Source organism: Scyliorhinus canicula, chromosome 15 (assembly GCF_902713615.1).
Source record: "Scyliorhinus canicula chromosome 15, sScyCan1.1, whole genome shotgun sequence".
Taxonomy (NCBI): domain Eukaryota; kingdom Metazoa; phylum Chordata; class Chondrichthyes; order Carcharhiniformes; family Scyliorhinidae; genus Scyliorhinus; species Scyliorhinus canicula.
Genome location: NC_052160.1, coordinates 129,568,607 through 129,586,704, shown reverse-complemented (window position 1 = coordinate 129,586,704; position 18,098 = coordinate 129,568,607). Strand labels below are relative to the sequence as shown.

Genomic DNA, 18,098 nt, shown 5'->3' with positions numbered 1-18,098 from the left:
ACCACACGGGCAGTGACCCGGGGTCGGGATCGAACCAGAGTCCTCAGCGCTGTGAGGCAGCAGTGCGAACCACTGATCCGCCGTGCCACCCCCCCACTTGAAGAATTTAAGGATCAGTTTGTCTATGTACAACTTCCAGACTTCCCAAACACTTCACACCACACCAATGTGTGAAGTGTAGTCACTGTTGCAATGTAGGAAACAACCCAGCAAAACTGCTGGGGCTGGGGCTGGTTTAGCACAGTGGGCAAAGACAGCTGGCTTGGAATGCAGAACAAGACCAGCAGCGCGGGTTCAATTCCCGTTCCAGCCTCCCCGAACAGGCGCCGGAATCTGGCGACTAGGGGCTTTTCACAGTAACTTCATTGAAGCCTACTTGTGATTATTATATTATTATTAAAACTTCACAAACAGCAAAATAAAAGCAAACTGCTGGAAATCAAATTTTCACGTCAGATATGGGTGTTGTTCGATTCAAAACATTAACTCTGTTTCTCTCGCCGCAGATTTAATAGAATTTACAGTGCTGAAGGAGGCCATTAGGCCCATCGAGTCTGCACCGGCCCTTGGAAAGAGCACCCCACCCAAGCCCACACCTCCACCTTATCCCCGTAACCCCACCCAACCTTTTTGGACACTAAGGGCAATTTAGCATGGCCAATACACCTAACCCGCACATCTTTGGACTGTGGGAGGAAACCGGAGCACCCGGAGGAAACCCAGGCAGACACGGGGAGAAAGTGCAGACTCCGCACAGTCGGTGACCCAAGCCGGGAATCCAACCTGGGACCCTGGAGCTGTGAAGCAACTGTGCTAATCACTATGCTACCGTGCTGCCCTTGTTGCCAGACCTGCTGAATTTTGCCAGCGCTTGTGTTTTTTTTATCCCATGAGCAGTAATCTGTCTTTGTGATGTTGATTGAAGGATGAATGTTGGCCAGGAAAGACCATAACTAGATTAGAGATTAAGTTTGACTATTTTTGGTTTTGGAGTCCGTCCTGTATAGTGGGAAAATCATGTCAACATATAATGCACCCTCTTCAAGTAGTGAAGACCTGCTATTCCAGGCCAGGATGTTGGGGAAGAATAGTGCTTTTGGGTCTCTTCTGTCCACCTGAGGGAGCATCTCATCCAAAGCCGCCATGTTTAACAGTGCAGCACTGAGCGTGTCAGCCTGGATATTGTGTTCATGTCTCTGGAGCGGGCCTTGAACACATGTCCAACTCACTTTGAGGCGAACCTGCTATCCTGCTGTCCAATGTGCCAGATATGTTGATGAGAATGAAGCTGGAAATGGCTCGTTGTTGCTTCCGAAGGTAAGGTGGTGTACTCGCCCGAGTGGAGGAAAAGAGGGCCCTTAATTCAGATTTACCAGTGTTTGAAATCCTGCCAGCCTTGGAATAGCAAGTCTTCACCACTTGAAGTGAGTTTGTTCATGTTAACATGATTATCCCACTACACAGGACGGACTCCAAAACCAAAAACGGTCAAACTTCATCTCTAATCTAATAATGGCCTTTCCTTTTCTTTTTGAAAATCTTTTTATGAGCTTTTCTCATATTTATAAACAGTTGTTGCTTATATACATAACATTTTTCTTGCCCGTGCTAATTTGCTTTAATAATGGCCTTTTCTAGCTGTTACCAACTGCACCCAGATCCCATCGCTCACGTAATCGCACTTTAACAAGCCAATTGAAGTCCGGGCTGAAACCAGCGAAGGCTTTTGATATTGCCCAGAACAGCCTGATTGATTTAGTATGGGTTTAGTGACTCTTTTGTAATTGGTGTCCATGGTGATGGTAAATGGTTGATTCCATTTGCCTGATGTAGCCAGCTGGCAGCGGCGGGCCCTGTGATTGTGAGTGTTTTATATTTCTTCAGGTGGGGTCAGTTGAGGAGTTCCAGGGTCAGGAACGGAAGGTGATCATCATCTCCACTGTTCGCAGCAGCTCCGATTATTTACAGATGGATGAGGATTTCAATCTGGGCTTCCTTAAAAACCCAAAGGTAATTTGTCACATCTTCTTGCCAGGCATCTCCACTCCCTTAGCTATCCATACCCCTTCACCTCATTTTGAGCTGCAGTCACTATTGTAGGACATGTGGCAACTGATTTGTGCTCAGCAAGCTTCCACGGACAATGTTTTTTTAATTGTCCCAATTAAGGGGCAATTTAGCGTGGTCAATACACTTAGCCTGCAGATCTTTGGATTGTCGGGGTGTGACCCACGCAAACACGGGGCGAATGTGCAAACTCCGCACGGACAGTGACCCAGAGCCAGGATCGAACCGTTAGTCCTCAACACTGTGAGGCAGCAGTGCTAAACACTGTGCCACCGTGCTGCCCCTTCCCACAAACCGAATGATCACATCTATTTTTGTGATGTTGATTTACAAACTGAGTGGCCAGGTGGAGAGAACCCTTTAGTTCTTTGAAATAGTAGAAATGGGACCTTTCTTGTCATTTTGAGAGAGTAAAACAGGTTTCTGTTTAATGTTTCATTTGAAAGACCATATCGGCGGCTGTGCAGCACTCCTGCTGCATTGCGTTGGGAATGTGTCAAAAATATGGGCTCAAGATTTCAGAGAGTGAACCAGGGCTGGAGATGATGTGTTTCTCTACTGGGTATCAATTGCATTCTCTTTCTCACTCTCTACCGATCTGGGTTTCCAAGAATGCTGCGTGAAGTGTGGAAATATTTGAATGAATCTTGAGTAATCTTCTTTCTCTCCTCTTCTTAATAGCGCTTTAATGTTGCACTAACCAGAGCCAAGGCCCTGCTGATAGTAGTGGGAAACCCCATGATCCTCCGCCAGGACCCAAACTGGAACAGGTAGGTGGACCTACCCTCTTTGTACTGCTGCACATCATGTATTTGACACCAGTTTTATTTCCCAGTGCCAGTTGGTGCCCGACACCCGAGCTTTAGTTAAAACTCGTGCACTCTGAAGTAGTGCTGTTGGGTTTATGTGCTGTCGCTCCGGTTACCAACCCACCAGGGTTGCCATGGGGTCTCCAGGAATTAAGGATTCAATTCCAGGATGCAGCTGTGAGCCAATTTAAAAAAAAAAAAGTGTTCAGTATTCTTTGAAGACTTATTTATTGCAAAAATATTGGATGTGGTAAAATTGGCTGTTTGACTAAGAGTCAAGAATGATCCAATCTAGTAACAGTCCTGTCCAGTTTACACTTGGTGTGGGAAGGCGGAGACTTGTGACGATGGATGTGTCAAATGGCCAATGGTGGGAGTGTAGGGGCGGGGCATTTGGAAGCGCGAGATCATGTGGTGAAACCTCCAGTGTTCTGTGCAACTAGAGTTGGCAACCCAGGTTGTTTGTCAAGTCGCTACTCAGAGAGCCAGATAGATTGGAGATTTCCTCAGTTCGGCACTGCTGTATTCCGTTAGCGGGTCTGGGCTGGGGCAGTGGAATAGTTAGCCTTTGGGTCATGGGAGTGGAACATCGATGTGGGTCATTGTGCTGCTGAATGAATGGTGTGTGAATGGAAGAGAGGATTGAGCAGGGCTGTGAATTGCCCTCTTCCTGCTGATTTTTGCTTCTAAGTGGAGAGCCGCTGGCTGGTGAATGTGCATTTGTATAGCATACTAAAATGTTCAAAGATGTTTCAAAGTAGCATAAATGAAACAAAATGTGACACCGAGCCAATGGAACTGGCAGTAAGAGTGATTAAAAGCTCGAGTCAAAAGAGAAAGGATTTTAATGAGCTTCTTAAAAGAGCGAGAGAGAGGGACAGAGAGGTTTGGGGAGGGAATTGCATGGCTTGGGGCCCAAGTAGCTGAAGTAGTGGAACAGAAGTCAGAATTGGAGTTTGAGGTGTGTACAGGTTACAGACATATGGAGGGGTGAGGCCATAACGTGTTTTGAATATGGAAGAGAACTTTAAATTGGAGGCAAGATTCACCTTTGTACCTGTTCCGCTCTTTGGATGTCCCTCTCTGATTTAATGTTTGGTCTGCAGACTCCTGAGCTACTGCGTCACAAAACAGGCCTACACTGGCTATGAGTATGAAAGTGATGACCACGAAATCGACCTTATCGATCGCCTTGGACAGCTCAGCCTGGACACTGAACCAACAGGTACAATTCAGAGATACCATGAAGTGGCTGTAATTAATGTAGGTCTTTGCCTCTCTCCTATATTTACAATTACATGACGTTGACTGTTAAAACGAATCACAATGTGCTCCTTGAGAGTAGCCCACTTCTATAAGGGTTTTTGATTTGGTTTGTTAGGGGATTTTGCTGGTTATGCAGTGAGCACTGCCGGACCTCAATTCCTAGTCTTTGGGGCGGGGGGGGGGGATCAGCTGTTTTTCTTGGTCACTGACTCCTGCTGGGACTTTCCACACTTCAGGGAAGAGCCTGACTGTCATAACCTCCTGTCCCTCGCAGTCGGACTTCTTTATGACCACTTGGATGAGGTACCAGTGCTCTTGAAGAGTCACTGCCTGCGGAAGCAGACAGGAAAAGATTTAGCAGAAACCAGGGCCTTATTTCAATTTCTGAAAAGTTAAATCCATGTGAATTTTGCTCAAGCACTTTTTAAAATCTTTTTTAAAAAGAAAATAAATTTGGAGTACCAATTACTTTTTTCCAGTTGAGGGGCAATTTAACGTGGCCATTCCACCTACCCTGCACATATTTTGGGTTGTGGGGGTGAGATCCACACAGACACGGGGAGAATGTGCAAACTCCACACGGACAGTGACCCGAGACCAGGATTGAACCCGGGTCCTCGGCGCTGTGAGACAGCAGTGCTAACCACTGTGCCGCCCTAACAGATTAGTTCTTGAGGACATGATTAAGTATCGATGAGGCTACACCAAACAAGCTGATTAGATGATGAGTAGAGCGCAATGTTCAATTCACAACCCTCGAGTGAGATGAACGGGGTTTAAAAGCATTTGCCAGAGTCGTGTGGAAAATGAAATGAAAATGAAAATCGCTTTATTGTCACGAGTAGACTTCAATGAAGTTACTGTGAAAAGCAAACTGTTCTTGAATGGAATGGTTTTTACCTTTAACATGGCGTTGGATAGTTAAGGTTTGGGGTGGGTGTTGGAGGTGAAGCAGGATTGATGGGGGCAAAGTGGCATTTTCATGTTTCCTTCCCAAATATTGTTCCTCGCGCTTTGGGAATATAATTGTGGGAAATTGTGACTCAGAATTGGTGATACATTGTCCGATAAACTGACTGATTTATTCTGATTTGTCAGATCCTGATGTGGTTAGCGACGTCCAGCAGCAGCTAGAACCAGAATGGAGAAGTGATGTTTGATCGAATGGAATCTTGAAGGAAAAAAGACACAGGAAGATGGAAACGTTGAAACAATGAAAAGTGGGGGAAGAAAAAAGTTTCAGCTGCTTTTGTCAAATATATAAAAAAAATTGGAAATTCAATTCTCTTAAATGAATCAGGTGCTTTCTATAAATTTTGTAATCACGGAAAGAATTTTTAACTGTTTTCTAAAGTGGAGACCTTTTGATGTTTAATGGTATTGCTGCATTTCTGAACTGCTTTCTCTGCACGATTGTTTACTCCCTTTGCAACATGAAGCAGGGTTCAGGTGGGAATCGTGCATCTTCGAAACACTTGCGCTTCAGGATGGAGTATCCTGTAAATCCACACTCAAAGACTGTGTAGTTGAGCTGGGGAGATCCCCCATATTCCATTCCTGATCTACGTTGAGTTGGCTTATTCTCAGCAGGGGAAATGGCAGCATGGTTTTCCCGAACTGACCTCTTGTGTTTGGGGTTGTTAGCTGGCGGTGGAGGGAGGGGAGGAAATGGGCTCATCAGCCTGATCATAATCCAGTAGGCCCAGTGTAGACTTCAGGACCAGGTAGAATGTGAGCCCCATGGCCAATTAGCCACTCTTGACTTGGGAAAGAAGGTCGACCTAATCAGGTCCTCTGGAACAGTACCCCAGCCAACGGGCATGATCAAGTGGGAGGTGAATATTTTATTTTGAAACCATGCTGCTGGCTGAGCCTAGCTAGCAATGAAGCATTTGGGGATTAGTTGATGCAGTGAATCTCCAACCTGTGATGTTTACCCACACCTACCCACTGTTTAACTATTTGTTACTCTGCTGAAGTTGTAGAAACAAGTTATTTACCTTGTGCTCCTTTTAAGGAGGCAGCTGCTTTTACCAGGATTGCTAATCTAAGTGGTTAGCATCAAACTATAAATTTATTTACCGATTGGGAGTGTGTATATTGTCAAGACACCTAGTAATCTGCATGCCTTTATCAGAATGCACAAAGCATTCTGTAATGCAACCCCCGTGTTCTGCTGTTTTTGACTCTCCCGCTTCAGACCTGACAGGGTAGTTTTGATTGTAGTCCACAGTATATAATTGGGAACACTGCGTTGACCTGCTATTATACTTTTCTGAAATAGCATACAGGGAGAGAAATAACAGACGGCTGATCTGAAACCTTCGGAAGTCAAAAACCCGTGAGTGCGCCTGGTCGATATAGTTAGCAGCTGCTTGCCCCAGTACAGGTTAATGAGTTTATTGTTCTGAGCAGAGGAAACAATGAGAGGCTTGATTCCAGATGTGAATATGTTCAGCGTTTGGTTTCAAATATCCAGCGCCTCGTTCCTTCCTGGTGGTTTTGATGTAATTGTGAACTGTATATCTGGTAAAAGTCCTCTTCACTGTATTTTCTAGATTAATAGTTTATTTTGGCTGCAGCATACCATTTGAAAGAAAAGATGCAATGTTTGGATATCTCAAATAAATTATGTATAAAGAACAAACGCTTGTTTTTGTCAAAATGTGGCAAAGTGCCACGCCCTGCACAATCCCCCAATCACTGGTTAATCTATTTTTGGTTTTGTTGATTGAAAGCAGGATATTGGGTGGGACACCAAACAAACTTTCGAATCCTCCAATCCATCACTCAGTTCTCTCAGGTGCCCAGTTGGTAATTGGCATGGATTCTTCTCCCAATAGGCGCTGATGCCAATGTGCTGCTGACTAGGGTGGAACTAACTAGATCAGGTTTTCATTTCCAGGGGCAGCACGGTGACGCAGTGGTTAGCACTGATGCCTCACGGCGCCGAGGACATGGGTTTCATCTCAGCCCCGGGTCACTGTCCGTGTGGAGTTTGCACATTCTCCCCGTGTCTGCGTGGGTCTCACCCCCACAAGCCAAAGATGTGCAGGGTAGGTGGATTGGCCACGCTAAATTGCCCCTTACATGGAACAAAAAAATAATTGGGTACTCTAAATTTAAAAGAAGTCCTAAGTTCCAAAAACTGTGATGTGGAATCATTTAATTTCCCTTGCTGGTAATTGCAGCACGGGTAATCACATTGAGCTCATCATGTCATGATGCAGTAAGATGCAGTTTGCGAGATCAGCCATGATCTTACTGAATGGCAAGAGCAGGCTGGAGGACCAAATGGCCAGCTCCCATTTCTGACATTCTTGTATTTGTTTAATTCGTTCATGGGATGTAGAAATCGCTGGCTGGGCTAGTATTTATTGGCCACCCCGGAGGGCATTTAAGAGTCAATTACATTGCTGTGGATCTGGAGTCGCATGTAAGCCAGGCAACGATGATAAATTTCCTTCCCCGTGAACTAGCAGTTTCATAGTCATCTTTAGCCTTTAATTCTAGTTCAAACTTCATCTGCCATGGTGGGATTTGAACTCTGATCCCCTGAGAATGAGTCGGGGTTTCTGGATTATAACTCCGGAGACAATACCACAAAGCCACTGCCTCCCCTCCTGGGGACACGGGGAGAATGTGCAAACTCCACACAGACAGTGACCTGTGGCCAGGATCAAACCTGGGTCTTCGGAGCAGCGAGGCAGCAGTGCTAACCACTGCCACCGTGCATGCCCTCCCTCCTATTTGACTTGATGTTGAATTTTGTTTGGTAATGTTTCTATGGGATGCCTTTCTACAGGAAAATGCTATATAAATGCAAGTTCTTTAAAAAGCCAGCAGATAAATCCTGATGCTCTGCTGATAAACGCAGTGCTCGATCTCTCACTAAAGCTATGTGGTACTAATATTCTGCTTTTGGCCGTTTGATCATTCCTGCTGTGCTACACAAATGCAATGGGAAAGGGGATGGATAATCAGCTGGGGGCAGGAGGTGCTGCATAGGAGGTGACTTTTCAAGTGTGGCTGTGATCTAACAAAAGACTATCATTTTTTCCCCCTCTGAGCACGTTTAAATTATTTTAAAATTATGTTGGGAGTGCAGCCACCTTCCTCGTCCCCATAATATGAGGGGTAAGTTTCCGGAACCGGAGACCTTTTACTGCTCAATTGATCAATTAAGAGGAGTCAATCCACCTCCACTGCCATAAAACACTGCAATGGCAGGCAGGCCAGAAAGAGAAGACGTTTTTTGAAATGCAGCCTTGAAAAGGTGGGAAGGGGGCATACATCAATCGGAGGGCAGGAGTGCCCTTTGCTTCAAGAAGACGACCATCATCCCTGTACCAAAAAAAAGTCAAGCAGCTTGCCTTAATGACTATCGTCCAGTGGCTCTGACATCCATCATCATGAAGTGCTTCGAACGGTTAGTCATGGCACGAATCAACTCCAGCCTCCCGGATTAACATAAGAACATAAGAACTAGGAGCAGGAGTAGGCCATCTGGCCCCTCGAGCCTGCTCCGCCATTCAATTAGATCATGGCTGATCTTTTGTGGACTCAGCTCCACTTTCCGGCCCGAACACCATAAACCCTTAATTCTTCAAAAAACTATCTATCTTTACCTTAAAAACATGTAATGAAGGAGCCTCAACTGGATTGCCTTAATCCACTACAGTTCACCTACTGCTTCAACAGGTACACAGCAGACGCCATCTCCATGGCCCCGCACTCTACCCTGGAACACCGAGATAACAAAGACACCTATGTCAGACTCCTATTTATCGACTACAGCTCAGCCTTCAACAATATCATTCCTACGAAACTCATCTCCAAACTCTGTGGCCTTGGCCTCGGCTCCTCCCTCTGCGACTGGATCCTGAACTTTCTAACCCACAGGCCACAATCAGTAAAGATAGGCAACAACACCTGCTCCACGATCATCCTCAACACCGGTGCCCCACAGGTTGTGTCCTCAGCCCCCCCCCCCCCCCCCAATACTCCTTATACACCTATGTGAGGCCAAATTCCTCTCCAACTCAATTTTCAAATTTGCTGATGACACCACTGTAGTGGGTCGGATTTCAAACAATGATGAGACAGAGTACAGGAATGAGATAGAGAATCTGGTGAACTGGTCTCTCCCTCAATGTCAACAAAACAAAGGAGATTGTCATCAACTTCAGGAAGCGTAGTGGAGAATATGCCCCTGTCTACATCAATGGGAACGAAGTAGAAAGGGTCGAGAGCTTCAGGTTTTTCGGTGTACAGATCACCAACAGCCTGTCCTCGTCCACCCGTGCTGACACTATAGTTAAGAAAGCCCACCAATGACATTACTTTCTCAGAAGACTCAGTAAATTTAGCATGTCAGTGACGCCCCTCACCACCTTCTGCAGATGCACCATAGAAAGCATTCTTTCTGATTGCATCACAGCTCGGTATGGAGCCTGCTCTGCCCAAGACTGCAGGAAACTACGAAAGGTTGTGAATGTAGCCCAGTCCATCACGCAAACCAGCCTCCCATCCATTGACTCTATCTATAATTCACGCTGCCTCAGAAAGGCAGCCAGCATAATTAAGGACCCCATGCACCCCGGACATACTCTCTTCCACCTTCTTCCGTCAGGAAAAATATACCAAAATTTGAAGTCGCATACCAATTGACTCAAAAAAAGCTTCTTCCCTACTGCCATCAGACTTTTGAATGGACCTACCTCGTATTAAGTTGATCTTTTCCTTGCACCTTGCTATAACTGTAACATTATATTCTGCAGTCTCTCTTTCCTTCCCTATGTACGGTGTGCATTGTTTGTACAGCATGCAATAAACAATACTTTTCACTGTTTACCAATACATGTGACTATAATAAATCAAATCAAAATCAGTCCTTCACCACCTGTCCTCTAAACCCCCACCTCAGCTCTTTGCTCCCTCCCAGCTCTAACTGTCCAGGGACTTGCCTCTCTCCGGTTGCTATCGCTCTCCTTCCTCCACCTCCTTACAATCCCGACAGTGTCTACCACAGAGCTTTTTAAAAATAAATTTAGATTACTCAATTATTTTTTCCAATTAAGGGGCAATTTAGCGTGGCCAATCCACCTACTCTGCACATTTTTGGGTTGTGAGGGCGAAACCCACGCAGACATGGGGAGAATGTGCAAACCCCACACAGACAGTGACCCAGAGCCGGGATCGAACCTGGGACCTCAGCGCCGTGAGGCAGCTGTGCTAACCACTATGTCACCGTGTTGCCCTACCACAGCTTTAATCTGCCAGAGCAGCGAGTATCTCTCCGGGGTGGGACTAGCGGTCCACTGAGGGGGTGGAAACCTGTCATGGAGCTTGCTTTGCCCGTTCCCAGCATTTTATCACTGTGGGGCAGACTTTCTAAAAGTTGGTCTGCTTGTCAATGAATTTCCTTTCAGGAAGGGGAATGATCCGTCCACCTTGTCTCCCTATCCCACCGTAAAATCCAGTCCTTGGAGAAGATGGGGCTAAGAACTAGGGGTCATCAATAAAAAATAGTGACTATTAAATCCAAGTACGAATTCAGGAGAAACTTCTTTTACCCAAAAATGGTGAGAATGTGAAACTTGAGTGGTTGAAGCAACAGATAATATCAACCATTTAGCAGATAAGGGAGAAAGGAATAGGATCGGTTAGACAAAAAGGGGGTGGGAGGAAATTTACTTGTTGGGCTAAACGGCTTTTTCTGTGCTGAAATACTTTGAATGGTGGCAGGGACATTATTGTCTAAACTCAAAAGAACAGCCACTGAAGATTTTGCCTGTACTCATACCCATGAGGGCAAACCTCAACGAGGTAGTTGAAAGTAGCAAGAGAGGTGCTTTTTTCTTTTGAAGAATTCCTCCTTTGAAACGCCGCCTTCCTGAGTGTTTGTATTGAATTTTAAATATTTTAAGTTTAATATGTTACAAGTCAGGGTTTGTCTCTTTTTGTTTTGATCTTAAAAACACTGGAGAATGATAGTACTGACTATTGGGCACCCGGTGTGGCGAGGGGGAGGGAGAAGAACAGGTGGAAACAGCCAGTCTTTGTTACACACGAGTGCACATAGCAAGAAAGTATGTCCTGGATTTTGCAGCCACCACAGGTACAGATACAGTTTCCTGCTCCCATGCTGCCCCCAAGTCTGTACAACTATCTGCAGCCATCTGGTGCTAGATCTGGAAATAAAAGTCACTGGAGGGGGTGTAGGGAAGAGAAAGATAAAAAGCAAAGATCAAACATCTAGTTTTTAAAAAAAAAATTAGAGTGTCCAATTCATTTTTCCAATTAAAGGGCAATTTAGCGTGGCCAATCTACCTACCCCGCACATCTTTGGGTTGTGGAGGCGAAACCCACGCACACACGGGGAGAATGATACATCTAGTTTTAACAGCCCACAGTATGAAAGACCGTACAAGGTCTTTAATTTGGGTTTTGACAAAGCTAAGGCTGATTGTAATACAGCATTCTTTGCATTGTTGCCAAGGGACCAGTGGGTTCTTTTACCTTTCAGAAAAATGTTTACGGTACAGAAAGAGGCCACTTGGACGATTGTGTTTGCATCAGTGAATTGGAGTACCGGTCTAATTAATGTTTTTCAAATTTTCTTTTGCCTGGGACCCACTTTTACCAACGGCAGCCGACTTTCATGACGCAGGCCGCCCGATCTTCATGACCCACCATTTTCACTTACCTTTAATGTGACAGATGAGCCTGGTTGGTCCTCACTTGCTTTGTTGTTCAATGTTACATTTTTTGTTTAATGTAAATTTTGAGTACCCAATTATTTTTTCCAATTAAGGGGCAATTTAACGTGACCAATTCACCAACCCTGCACATCTTTTTGGGTTGTAGGGGTGAGACGCCACTCAGACACGGAGAGAATGCGCAAACTCCACACGGAGAGTGACCCTGGGCCAGGATCGAACCTGGTCCTCAGTACTGTTGGGCGGCAGTGCTAATCTCTGTGCCACAGTGCTGTTCCTCAATGTTACATCTCTGACAATGACTTCAGCTGATGGTTTATGGTCTCACTGCATCCATTGAAAAAAAAGGTTTGTCCTCGAGTTCGCCATGCCATTTCTATATGCTGTCTTCAAATGCCTTTGAAGGTTTGAAACTTTAATTTGCCAGTGTTTCCCTGCCTATAAGCACACATGCACTTTGAATCCTGATTTGCAGTGGCACAATTAATAACCCACACCTCAAGTAACCATCTTTATGCTGCTTTGTTTCTGTTTTTAGCTTCTTCACGGGTTGTTTAGCACAAGCCCTGGAGTTCACACCAGCACTGCTGGCAGCTGCAAAATGGAGGAATCTCTCTTGCGCCCAGAGCTCATGGCATCAACGTATGGTGTGCATGACCTGTTCTCTGTTGCCACTCCAGGCATGAAGACTCCAGTGATTTTAAAAATTAAAACTGCTCCTAGGTCAGCACACTGATGTCAGGAGATGTTCTGCACTGCTGAGGGGGCACGCATATGCGGAATAGCAGGCATTGTGAAAGCTGGTCGCAGTTGGCACTTTTACAAGCTGGTCTGGGCCATTGGCCACTTCTGCCACGATTGGGAACGCCGTTTCACATGCCCTGCATTGCTTCCAACACCCATGGGTCACGACCCTGGGTTTGAAAATGACTGGTGTAATCCCACTCTCCCAAAATGTGGCCTGTAGCTCTGCAGGTTACAGCACTTCACATTATGCAGACACCTTTTAATTGCGGAGGTTTTCTGCCTCGACCAGTTCAGATCCCCACCAATCATTGGGTGAAAATATTTTTCCTCCTCTCTCCCCTCTAATCTTTCTACCAATCATTTTAAATTAATGCCTCTCATCACTTACCTCTCTGCTAAGGTGCCCATCCACTCTATTCAGGCCCCTCACAATTTTGTACATCTCGATCAAATCTCCCCTCAGCCTCCTCCGTTCCAAGGAGAACAACCACAGTCTATCCAAATCTTTCCTCATTCCTGGCAACATCCTTATACCCTGTCTTTCAGTTATGAGGTGACCAGAACTGCACACATTACTCAAGTTGGTGTTTTCTATAGTTCCAGCATAATATCTCTGCTCTTATATTCTATACCTTGGCTAATAAGGAAAGGATTCCATATACCACCTTAACAACCTGTCCTGCTACTTTCAGCAATCAGTGGACCTCTCCGCATCCTCCCACATTTTGCTTTCTACATACTGTTAAGGGGGGGTGGGGGTTAAAGGAAACTTGAGAGGTCTGTATAGTCTGCACACATCCATCTATGGCAATAACCAACCAACCGCATTTGGTGCAAAGGACATATTGCTTAACTGCACCTCCAACAACCCCCTCACCCCAACATTGTTTGGAATTTGCCAGGTTAAGTGCCAGTGAGAAAGGGGTGGGGAATAGGGTAGGAAGTGTCTTCGATTGGTGCTGTGGTACAGACAAGCATTCTGGGCTCAATCAGCATCTCCCGATGACACTGCTGGTGGTGGGTGGGAAATGAATAGCACTTGGGGAACCCGATGAACAGATGAGATTCACAGGTCAGGCAGGGGACAGGAGGAACATAGAACTGTGGCTAAAATATGAAAGTAGTTTGAACCAGAAGCTGTATTTCTTTCATTTGTTCCAGGAAGGGCAGTACCTATTGCCCATCCTAATTGGCCTGGAGAAGGTCGTATTAGGATTGCCCATCCTAACTAGCCTGGAAACATCAGTGGCTCAAAACCACCATGTGGTTTGCTAGGACATTTCAACTTTGTAATGACTTAGGCCAGTTGTTTGAGATTGGCAATTAGAATATGAGTTCCCTGCTTAGTGGCCCAATCAGGGAACCCCTTTCTGTGTATATAACAGGGAGTATCAGGTCCTCTGCACTCCTGGTGCAGACAGCAGACTGTATGGTCGTGGTTGTTCAGCTGTTGGGTTTGAAAATAAAAGTAATTCTGGTGACGGGATTTCTACCTCCGTGGACTTATTACAAACTTAATCACATATTGCTGTTGGTACAGTTGGCCAGACTGAGTTGTCAGCAATTTCCACCCTCACACAACATCAGTGAACCAGATGGGTTTGCATATCGTTCCCCAACAGTGGGACTTGAATTTATAGCCAGATCATTAGTCCAGACCTCTGCTTTACTATGCTAATAGCATAACCATTATGCCGCTGTAGCCCTATTAAGTGTCATTCTGCTTTCAAACCTCACCAGAGGTAAGTTTTCACTTTTTGTTTTTTGCATCTTTTGTAGCTAAATTTATTCAAAAGAAGTTATGTGGGAGAAACAAGGATAGGGGAGGATCAACATATTTCTTGGAGGAACTCATTTTGAGGAAGTAATGGATCCTTACTGGCAGGTGTCACGTACTGTAAATATCGACAACAAAGCTGAGAAGTGAGTTTATAAAGGCTATCAAGGGTTATGCAGTTCAGGGGAGATTTACGAGATTACCTCAGTTGTGGAGAGATGAGAAAGTGAGATTGTTCTACTAAGAACAGGAGGGACTTCTGGTGGCAGCCATGGAGTAGGAGGTCACACATTGGTAGCTCCCACCCGTGACGGACCTTTTGGACCCCTTCTCTTCTTTCTCTCTCCCCCGACTTCTTTCAAATATTATTTGAAAAATTGGGAGTGGATGGGACAGTGAGGAGGAGTCCCACACCAGTATGTGGAGACGTGGCCATATAAAAAGAAACATCAAGCAGAGAAGGCAAGTGTAAAATCCATAGCACAGAAAAACATGGTGGAGGTGACGGGTACTGGCTCAGCGGCCCAGTGGTCAAATGAACAGCCGGCTAAATTTATTCAGAGGGTTTCGCCAAGGAAAAGGAGAAAGGTCTAGACCCAACCAAGGCATCGATCAGCCAGGTGGAGGAGAGGCTGGAAGCCCAAGGTGGTGGTCGAGCACGAGGAACACCTGGGCTGGAGTTACAGGTGGGGCTGATGAGGGATCAGCAGAAAAGGCTGCAAGAGAAGTTGGAGGAGCTGGAGAACAGGTCCCATCAACAGAACTCGAGGATCGCGGCCTCCGAGGTAACAGACGCAAGGGGCTGTAGGGCAAATATGGTCGAGAAATTAATGGGTGATGGCCATTTGCTTGACCATTGGAAGTGGATAGAGCGCACAGAACACTTGCGAGGAGACTGCGTGTGAACGATCCACCAAAGGCAATGGTGGTGTGAATGCACCGGTTCCTGGATAAGGAACAGATTTTGCGGTGGGCCAAGCAGACACGGAGCTGCAAGTGGGAGAACAGTGTGCTGCGCATCCATCAGGACCAGAGTGCAGATCTGGCCAGAAGAAGAGCAGGATTCAACCAAGTAAAATTGGCCCTTATCAAGAAGAATGTGAAGTTTGGGCTGCTATATCCGAATCGTTTATGGGTCACTTTTGAAGATCAGGAACTCTATTTTGAGTTGCCGGACGAAGCGATGGACTTTATTAAAAGTAAAGGACTGAGGACACACCTAAGAAGAGGAAAAGTTAGTACCCAATTCATTTTTTCCAATTAAGAGGCAATTTAGCATGGCCAATCCACCTACCTCACACATCCTTGCGTTGTGGGGGCGAAACCCACACAAAACACTGGAAGAATGTGCGAACTCCACACGGATGGTGACCCAGAGCCAAGATCGAACCTGGGACCTCGGCACCGTGAGGCAGCAATGCTAATTTTAATTGTGCTGCCAAGAACAGGAAAAGTTAAGGCGAAATTTAATTGGTGATCAAAATCATTAAGGGTTTTGATTGAGCGGTATAGAAAATATTTTCGGTGGCAAGAAGTCCAAAGATGTGCGGGTTAGGTGGATTGGACATGCTAAATTGCCCGTAGTGTCCTAATAAAAGTAAGGTTAGGGGGGGGTTGTTGGGTTACGGGTATAGGGTGGATACGTGGGTTTGAGTAGGGTGATCATGGCTCGGCACAACATTGAGGGCCGAAGGGCCTGTTCTGTGCTGTACTGTTCTATGTTCTAAGAAGGGGGCGTTGCCACAGTATGCTCCTTTGGGTGATTGTAATAATCACAACAGACCGTACATACCTAGTGTATAAACTGTGCTTATAAACCCAAATAAAGTGTCCGTTAGATATGATCCCACGATTGGGTAGCACTTGCTGAACAATCCAGTGTGCATTAAATAGCTACACTAACAACCAATTTAAGATAATCAGTCGAGATTGTGCCATTTACACTGGCACCAACATTCATAAGCAGGGAGCCTTATGGAATATATTCAAGTCTTGTCTATTTTATTTTAAACTCCCCATTGCTTTCTCCATGGCAACACCGCCGCCAATCCGTCAACTTACAAACCAAATCAGCACCCTTTTCTCCTGCATTATGAGGTTTTGAAATTTGGCATTCTTTCTTTTGTCCTGATGCATGCAAGATGAAAAGCTTTGGATGTCTCTTTTTCAGCAATATTCAAATGCTTCAAAAACTTTGGTTAAGGGGAAAGAGCTGGTCTCATCCACACAACCCAAAGTTGTGCAGGGTGGGTGGATTGGCCACGCTAAATTGCTCAATTGGAAAAACATAATTGGGTACTCTAAATTTATAAAACAAGAACCATCAAAAAAAAAGAATCCAACTCACTCCTCCCGAAACTCATCCTATTCAGCTACTATAATTAAACACATTTAAATATTAACATGAGCCAAGTCCTTATTTTAGTTAAAATTACAAACATCTGGCTTCACGCAAATCAAGCTAATTCAATTTCAGACAAGATAATGCTGCATGCAAAACACCTATACCATTTGCCTACAAACCAACAGTCATTGACCTCCCTTCTCTCTCCTGATCAGCACAGCACCCTATCCCTCCTGCCAAGCTGTAGAGATTCTATCCTATTGATCTTTATTGCCAAAGAGCACAGAAACAGGATTTCTTGCATAAAAGGTGGTGTTGAACTTGTGCAAGACACCAGTTCAGTGTGCCTTTGGAGAGAGAGCAGAGAGAGTATTTGACAGAGGCATTCTAAATCATGAGGTCTGGACAAAGTTTATTGGGAAAAATTGTTCCCACGCATGAATCAATCTAGTATCAAAAGGCTCTCGCGTAAAGGTAATTGGCAAAAGTGACACGAGGAAAAATTTTTCACCAGTGTGTGGTTAAGGTCTGGGATGCACTACCCAAGAGCGTGTTGGAGGCAGGCTTACAGCATTCAAAATGGAATCCAACTTTTTAATACTTCCATGGGCTGAGGGCATCACAGGCAAGGACACCTTAAGGCAGCACCAGGGATCTGGGTTCAATTCCATCCTCAGGTGACTGTCCACAAAGCGCTTGCATCTTCTCCCAGTCTTGATGGGTTTCCTCCGGGTGCTCCAGTTTCCTCCCAGACCAAAGATGTGCAGATGATGCTAAATTGCCCATTCATGTCCAATGGGTTAGGTGTGGTTATTGGGATAGGGTGGGGGCACGGGCTCAGTAGGTTGCTCTTTCCAAGGGCCAGCACAGACTCAATGGGCCAAATGGCCTCCTTCTGCACTGTAGGGATTCTAGGAGTTGTTGCCAATCCCTCAAAATGGGTGGCTTGCTTAGCCATTTCAGAGGATAGTTAAAGAGTACACATTGCTGTGGATGTGGAGTTGTTAGTCAATCCTCTACCTACACTAATATGTCATCTGCAACATTGCCTCTTGCAGTCACCTTAGCAGATGCATTTGCATTAAATGCACTGGCTCCCCTATAATCCACCCTGCTTATTAAATCCTGAAAATAATTTTAAACACATTTGACAAACAATATTCCTTTAACAAAACCATGTTGGCGCCATCCGATGATTCTTCTAAATATCCTTCTCCTACCTCGGATTCTAGCATTTTCACCTGGTTTATAGTTTCCTGTTTTTCTCCCTCCGCTCTAGAATATGGTGCTATTTTTGTGGTTTTCCAATGTGCTGGGACCTTTCCAGAAATCTAGACTTATCTTGGAAGACTACAACCAATATTTCC

The 18,098-nt window shown here is 45.3% G+C and overlaps 1 protein-coding gene across 2 annotated transcripts in view; it reads left to right on the top strand.

The window, feature by feature from the left end:
- LOC119978501 (putative helicase MOV-10) overlaps positions 1 to 6,789 on the top strand; it is a 95,213-nt gene extending 88,424 nt beyond the window's left edge. For both annotated transcript variants that reach the window (XM_038820176.1, XM_038820175.1), the window contains exons 19-22: positions 1,885 to 2,010; positions 2,749 to 2,837; positions 3,983 to 4,101; positions 5,241 to 6,789. In XM_038820176.1, coding sequence (XP_038676104.1) covers positions 1,885 to 2,010; positions 2,749 to 2,837; positions 3,983 to 4,101; positions 5,241 to 5,302 — 396 coding nt within the window. In that variant the 3' untranslated portion in view covers positions 5,303 to 6,789. The remainder of the gene's footprint in view (positions 1 to 1,884; positions 2,011 to 2,748; positions 2,838 to 3,982; positions 4,102 to 5,240) is intronic.
- The last annotated feature ends 11,309 nt before the right edge of the window (positions 6,790 to 18,098 follow it).